The following is an 8,583-nucleotide window of genomic DNA, read 5'->3' as shown; positions in this document are numbered from 1 at the left end:
TTCTATCAACCAGATTAATAGGAATTAACCTCTTGAAAGTAAGACGCCATGTTCAATTTATTCATTCTGGTTTTATATTAACATAAAAGAACTGATTCATTTGTTGTCAAAAATTGATGTATGAAATATGATACGTTTGGTGGAGATGACAACTTGTGAATATCGCCGCTCCCTCCCCCCTGCCGCTTTTCAGTGTTTCTAAGATTTCTAATTGGAGTTTGAAAAAATGATCGTCGAATTATTAGGCCTATTGACTTATAATTGAGTTATTACGGGGTTTTATCAAGAGAATATTATTAAAAAAAATACAAGTAGTGCACATCATAAAAAATAATAGTCTAAATTTGGAATAAGAGAACGTCTAAAGAACACTTTACTGTTACTGTCTGTCCTAGATTTAAAAAAATAATAATTAAGTTATCGTTGATTCTGAAAACAATATTCAGATTTGTAAACAAGTAGTGCACATCATAAAAAATAATAGTCTAAATTTGGAATGAGAGAACGTCTAAAGAACCCTTTACTGTTACTGTCTATCCTAGATTTAAAAAAATAATACCTAATTAAGTTATCGTTGATTCTGAAAACAATATTCAGATTTGTAAATAAGTTAATTTTTTAAAATTGATTTTAATTCATTCACAGCTTTCATGTGAATCTTTTTCACGTTGAGACCTAAGATATAAATATATTTCATTTTATATCAAATTTATATTCTTGATTTTTGTTTGCTGAGAATGATAGAATCCTTGTGAAGTGCCAAGTTATATAATGTGATCAATAAAAAATAAGTCAACAAATGAGTTTCTTCATTAACTTACAAACCCAACTTTGTAACATTGAAATAAGGCTAAACTTATAAATGGTAAGTAGGCCTAGCTGTACTAATCTTATAACATATTTAATTAATCATTATTATTATTATTAAATCATCTATTTACCACCTTTAAAAGGGGGTCGCAAAGATAATAAATACATGTTGATGATTAATGTTGTAACTTAATGCTATTATTGAACTGTAATTTTAATCACAGAGACAAGTTAAGTTACTGAGTGGATAACTTGAAATTTATTGACATAAGGTATTTAATTTCAATAGGCAACAACGAGAAAACTGATAGTTCGTAAATAGCTACCTGCTACAAATTACCTTGAGAATGAAATGTGATACCGCTCAAACATGAATAACTCAATTATAATAAAATATTTAAGTTACCTGGCTTCATAAACCTAGAATGTATCCGTGGGCCATGGACTCTCCAAAGGAAGAATATTGCAATAATAGTAACAAAAAGAACACCTAGAAAGCCTTTCAAAAGCTTTAATTGAAATTCGTCAAATGAAAACCAGAAAACAAGATCTTTTAATTTTTCCAAAATCAATTGAGTAGACCAGTCTTCACCAAATATTGAATTGTTAGAGGTTATGTCAAAGATTTTTAGCACGTCATCAACGAATTCATATAGAATATCAATCAGGGTGGTCTGATTTGTTGCACTCTCAGCTTGAGACTTCATCAGACATGACTAATAAACACTGGAAATAATTTATTTACAAGAGATTATCACAATATTTTACACTATCAAAACAACACAACTCCTTCCAATCCAAACTTCAGATTTCACGCAACAAGCTGCATAACATGCAATACAGAAGGCAGTGAGCAGTGACAACTGACAAGCTGTGAACTCAAAATGTTCCACAGAAATCAATAAAGCTGAGAATTTAAATGAAACTTCATGATCATGAATACTCTCAATCATAATCTAGTGCATTTTGATAACTTCAAGTGATTAAATCTCCATTGATTGTAAATCAATGTACTATCCTTTTGTGATGCTATGTGTTGGCACTACTGTGCAAAATTGAGATCAGAAGATTCAAAAGTTCCTACCTTACCTAAAATTGCCAGAATAATAATTAATCATAACTGGGAACTTCATAAGGATAGTTTGTTGAGAAAAAATATTTTTAAATGTTCAAATAATGAATTTTTATGATTGAGATCATAAATATTTTGTTAATTAATTATATTTCTACATTGTTGATAAGGATCCGATAACTTTGCGAAGCTGGAAAAGGATAGCGCTATTTGCTTTGTCAAATAAATGATAGACAAGGATATAGTAGCACCAATGTTAACACCAGATTGACCGATGCACATTTTTGTCCTGTTTTTGTGGCAGAACTGGTTAAGTGTGAAGCCAGCCAATCATAGTTTTGTAGGCCAACCTTTCCCCCCACTATATTATATTATATCGCACATTAACAATCAGTTCAAGGCACGGAGTCTTGATTTAAAATAAATATTTTATTTATTAGTCCAGTCAATATAGACATAAAAAATAGGGTGTGCTCACAATTTAAATTGTAGTTCTGGTTTTTTAATATATTATTTGGGTACATAAGAGAAGTCCAGAACCAACTTCTTCATGCAAGATTTCCTTGTGCTAGATACAGAGTGTCCCAAAAACCACGTATATTCCGCTCATTTTCCAGTTTTTAGCTATTTCTGCCAAATCTCTTAGTGAGACAGAAACATTTGCTCTCAATTTTTTCTGGATTATAAAATTCTGAATGAAATGAAATCATTCAGAACACTCTTTCTCCAATGAGTACTGAGCTATGATTTTTCAAAAATGAGTGATATTTGAAGGAAAAATCAATTTTGATGAATTTTAGTTTTTGATCAACAATATCTTCCGATTGTTACCATTTAGATGTATAATTCAAAATCCCTCTGGGCATATTTTTGTGCTCTACAATCTTAGATCAAGTAGAGCGCTGTATCTCATATAGATTCCCGCCAGGTACACCTGACAACAATGCTTCTTGTATTATGAAAAACACCTAATTTTCAGCTTCAACCATCATCATAGAGGAATTTTGAATCATACATCTAAATGGTAACAATCGGAAGATATTGTTGATCAAAAACTAAAATTCATCAAATTGATTTTTTCTTCAAATTTCAGTCATTTTTGAAAAATTAAAACCCAGTTCTCATTCAAGATAGAGAGTTCCGAATAATCTCATTTTATTCAGAATTTTATGATCTAAAAAAAGGCAAGAGCAATTTTTTCTGTCCGATTACGAGATTTGGCAGAAATAGCTAAGAACTGGATAATGAGCGGAAAATACGTGGTTTTTGGGCCACTCTGTATCTAGCACAAGGAAATTTTGCATGAAGAAATTGGTTCTGGACTTCTCCTATGTACCCAAATGATTTATTAAAAAATCAGAACTACAATATAAATTGCATGCACCAATGTATATAGTGACTGGACTATTTAGTATGCTAACCTACATATCCCAACCTACTTGTAAATAATCTAGAACAGGAACGCTAATTTATTCATTAAGTCTTAATCTATCTGATTTAGTCAAGCAGAACTATAATTTCCCAATAGATAGATCTAAAAGATTTGAGTAACTGAACCTTATTAAATTACACAACTTGGTGTCTATTTAAACTAGAGTGTGGATGAAAGATAAGAGTATACAAGTCACCACTTATCACTTACAACATGTACCTACTACTAATTATCAGATTATCTGGATTATTAGTTATCAGGATGTTGCCATGCATCAATTATTAGTCCGTTGTATAGGCCTAATCACGGTGCTCCACTCTAGTTTTGTGATACCCCTGAAAACGTATGTGGCCAAGAAACAATCTGAAGCAAACGAAAAATGTCACACCTTGAGGCTCAGATATCCCGAAATACTAAAATAGATATAAAAATAGTTGTCAGATATGAATATTGTAGGAAATTCTGTAAGCTTGAATTCTGTACTGAATAGTCATCTTCATAAAACGCATAGTTTTGGAGATATATGCGGAAAAAACAATAAATTGTACTCTTAAACCATCCCCACCCCCTTAGCACAGTGGATAGGAGTGGGGGATTTTGATATTTGTTCACCTCCTTATTACTACCGTGAATAGAGCTGCGGGGTAAAATATTGTCTTTCCTTCCAAGCTTTTCCTTCTGTAGCCCTTTATTGACTGGACTACTGCAAATTATTCACCAATGAGAGTACACCATTTGCTCTAGGTTCTCATTCGTTATTTTATAATAACGAATACGTACTAGAGTGCTGGCAGATTTTAACATGAATTTCAGTTAAAGAATATAGAATTTGGAAGAAATTTTCAAATTTTTTCAATTATTTTTTCTAATAATTCTATTAAGCTATAAAATTCATGATTAATACAGTGTTGTAGCCTGTGTTTTTAATGAAAAGCCTCATACTTTATTCATGGACAGGCTATACAATGTTAGCTACTGGAAATCATTGAAAAATATCACCGCACGAATATTCAATATCATTATCATACAGTAGGCCTACTGTGTAGTATAGAATCTAGAATGTCAATGGCACTATATACACTTATTGAAGTTTTTATAACAGGGTGATCAAATAATGCAACAACATCTATCTGCAAATTTTATTGCACATCCCTCACATTTTGCCTTTTTCACAAAAGTTTCAAACATTTATCTACACAAAACACTCAAAATATTCTTGAACTATTTATTATTCCATGGAACAGTAGTTTTTCAGTAAACAACAATGTTTGTGTAACAGAGAAATGAAAAATATTCTATACAGTACTGATATAATTCTTTCTTGCAAAATATACTACCATTATATAAGGTACCATTGATAACCGATTTTAAAAATTAGATTGAACCAAAAAATTATGATCACTCCAATAAGTCAAATGAGGTGAGAAAGGAATTCAAATCCAGAGGAATTGGTGTAGAGTAGTTAGTGGAGAAAGCTAGAAAGCAACGTTACATAACATTTTGAAACTTCCTAAACCATTATAAAAATAGGTACACTAAAATGTGGAATTTATTCTCAATAATATTGGAAATGTCAATCACACAACTCTACACAGTTCATAGATGTATGCGAGCAGTTAACTAAATAAGTAAATATTTAAAAACTAATATATAATGTGTAAAAAGGTAAAAATCAATTAGATGTCAATTACTATGGTTGTGTGTAATGAGTAGAACAGTTTTATTTATTATCAATTCAAACACATCTTGAAGTTCACATCCAATATTTCTTTTTAAATCTATGACAAACATTATACTCTACGATTCACTAGTCATTGTAACACTATGTCTAATAATTTCAAAATCCTCATATAATATTGTAATAATAATTAATACGGCTATAGTATTTATAAACAATTTTATTCTTATTTACATTTTCTCTTCCTAAATTCTAGAAACACTATGAATAGTTATACTTTTTGAAAACATCTCTGACTACATTGAATGCCTCTTAATCAGCGTTCTGGAATGATAAAAAATGAATAATGAGAGATGAAGGGAGCTAGAAACTGCCCCCAGCTTGAATGTTTACACTTTTCCTCCTACAACTGTCAAGGAAAAAATAAATGTGGTAATGGATTCATAATCAATATTAGGGATTATTAATATTATTAGATTATTCATAATCAAATAGCAATCACAGTATTATTTCACTTCCAATTCCAATATAAATGATAAACAGAACTGACATTAGTGTTTCATGGATGATCGTATTATTGCCAATCGATAAAAATTAATAATGAACTGCAAGGTTTATTGAATGTGAAATTCTAGTTAAAATACCCCATTACAATATTGAGTACAGAATGTTAATGTACTTTAACTATATTTTTTCCAGAATGGGTGGGTAGCCTTCCAATTTCAGAAGTTGATAATATATCATATTAGTTTGTATTTCAGAAAAATTTTATTCTGAAAATATATTTTGTCAAATCTTTAGATGATATCAACCAAATAAACTTAACTCCAATTCATCATGAGAAATATTCAATATATAATGTAGTGTTTATTTGTGAGAAATTTAGATCACATTTTTTTCTATAATTATTGCACGAGACTATTTTAAATTATAAAATCAATAAAATTTCGAATCACAATATCACATCACCGTACTAAAAATTTATCAGTTTAAAAAATGACAGAAAATATAAAAATATATGTTCAAAGATGTGTAATTGAATTATGAAATCACATACTTTTCGAAAATGACGAGTAGTTAAGTACCGTCCTTTTGGTATATTTGCTTCTATAGCCTATGAATCATAAAACAATAAAAACAAGTGGTTATGAATATATGATATCCCTTTGTAGATGATTTAGAGTGAATATTATTTAAACTCAATAGTAGAGGGTCATGAAAGAAATTGTAATAATGTATTTCAACAACTCTGCAATAATCGTATTGTTAACTGAGCAGCCAAATAATAGACAAATATATCCCTTTCACACATTCGTGTATATCGTGAGTATCATAGCGCTTATATTTTACAATGAATCATTGTACTTACATGAAAACTGATATCTGTATGTTATCACTTGTAGTAAACTCCCCTTTACACAATAGTAACTTGAACAAACATACTTAATACAAAGTGTGATAAACCATGAGGAGCCCCTGCATAATCCCTCACAGATCGGAAGATGAATATTCCAGAATTTGTTTTGTGGATAGTTGGTGAAAACTGATTTCAATTGCTAGCATCATTAATTATATTTTTCACACAAAAAAGTGTGAATAATTACATCCATGACAGACCTTTCACTCATTTATCCACATATAGGCTACTAGTCTTGAAGTCATGATGGTAATGTTTCAACATCAAGGTGCTTTTGCAACGTCAAATAATAATCTATTTAGACAATCGGCAGCAAAACAGAGCACTTCCATCTTATATGAAAAACTATTGTAATAAAATTCAGTGGAATAATTTATATTTTCCTTTTCGAGTGTAATTACCTTATCTGTAGGCTACAGGATGTTTTCCACAAAGCTTGAGGGCTATGCTCACTGAGTACAAAACAGTAGGCTACAACAATACTCTAGTAAAATTAGTTTATATTACAAAAGTGTTTACTTGGAGAGGAAATAATATATGTAGGCCTACTTGTAGGGTTAGAATAGGTATGATATACAGAACAGCTATCTGAATAACAATTTTGCCATCGATGTTATCAAAATATCAAATATCAATATCGAAGGTTTGATGGCTAGAGGCTAATCACTAAACAATGATGCTGGGTTGCAGCTGCAACAATCTCTTTCCTGAGATGCTGAGTAGGTATGACCAAAATAGTTGATCTCGGTTGGTGCAACCCAGCTTGAGCCTCATTCGTTCAGCTGATAAGTAACAACTATCAAGTCAACACATTTGGTTTGCATAAACTTCTATGTTTCAGATTAGTAGTACCAGTTCACATAAAACAAGATCACAATTTTATTTACATGTGTGGGTCACTGCCCTATAGGCCGAGGCCGAGGCAGAGTTACAGTCGCTCTGCATTTGATGATGTGCTCGTTTGGGCTCGCTGGAATAGCTGTGAATCGGCCTTGCCGCAGATGTCGCAATTGGTGTGAATTGGGCTTTCTGATCGAATCAGTTGAGCGTGTCCCCTCCTCCAGTGTCATGACCGTAGAAAACTGGATCTAAAAAAAATGTTCCAGATAAAATTTGTTGAATGCATTATGTTTACTCATAAATAACATCAAATTTATTTGTTGAATACATTTGTGGAACTTTTCCGCCATATTGTTCTACTTTTCCAATTTTATTTTCTTATTGAAGCCTGTAACTCGTTACGATTCCGCAAAGGTAGGCCTACATCAAGAATAGTGTACATACCATCCTTGGGCCTACACCAGACTCATACCCCAAAGTACTACACTCGTCCAATTCATGAAAAAATTCAAATTTAAACGAATAAGATTCATTGCTAAATAAAGCATCAACATTCAGTTGATGGAATTGCATGAGATTAATATATACGGTATAATATTATTTTATTTTTTAGATTTCAATGTCTTTTTCCAGAATTATTTTATTTATTTGAAAATTTACATATTTGAGGGCACCAGGAACTGAATCCCATTATTTTGTGAATTTAAAGTTTGTTTTATGTTTTTACGGAAGTTTTAATATTAAACTATCTAAATTTAAGATTTTTTGTTTTATTCTGATTAGTATAGCCTTTTCAGATTAATGATTTAGAGCCGGTTTCCGAGCTCAGGATTTAGCTAAGACCTAGACTTTAAACAGCTGGAGTCAGAAAATTGGCTTTCCAAAACTAATTTTCTAGTTTTTCGAAATTTAATTCAAACGTGACTATGACAATGACTGCGACTACGCCCCGTTTTGGAAAACCAATTTTCTGACTCCAGCTGTTTAAAGTCTAGGACTTAGCTAAATCCCGAGCTCGGAAACCGGCCCTTATAGTGTATAAATTGAAATGGACATAGCCTACATAATATTTGGACAATTCAAGACAAAATTGAAATTGAAGAAGTTTTGGGCAATAGCCTGTTTTTTCTTTTCCGACTACTGTATTGCTCACTCTATACAATAAATAAATAACACCAGAGTGTGGTTGCAAAATCTAGAGGAAAATTTGATTGAAACCCCATCAGAACAATAAATTTTATCGAATTATTAATTAACATTTTCTCAAAATAGCTCGTGAATTTACACAAATTTTGTCAATTTACACAAAAAATGGCCAATTTCTATATTCAAAG

At 31.2% G+C, this 8,583-nt stretch overlaps 1 protein-coding gene across 1 annotated transcript in view; it reads right to left on the bottom strand.

Moving 5' to 3' along the window:
- Positions 1-4,439: 4,439 nt before the first annotated feature.
- LOC111043730 (homeobox protein orthopedia) overlaps positions 4,440-8,583 on the bottom strand; it is a 65,338-nt gene continuing 61,194 nt past the window's right edge. The window contains exon 5 of the mRNA XM_039422351.1: positions 4,440-7,497. Within this exon, the coding sequence (XP_039278285.1) occupies positions 7,448-7,497 (50 nt within the window). The 3' untranslated portion in view covers positions 4,440-7,447. The remainder of the gene's footprint in view (positions 7,498-8,583) is intronic.

This window comes from Nilaparvata lugens, chromosome 2 (genome assembly GCF_014356525.2).
Source record: "Nilaparvata lugens isolate BPH chromosome 2, ASM1435652v1, whole genome shotgun sequence".
In the NCBI taxonomy this organism is placed as follows: Eukaryota; Metazoa; Arthropoda; class Insecta; order Hemiptera; family Delphacidae; genus Nilaparvata; species Nilaparvata lugens.
The sequence above is the reverse complement of the archived record's forward strand: the minus strand, read 5'-3'. Positions and strand labels throughout refer to the sequence as shown.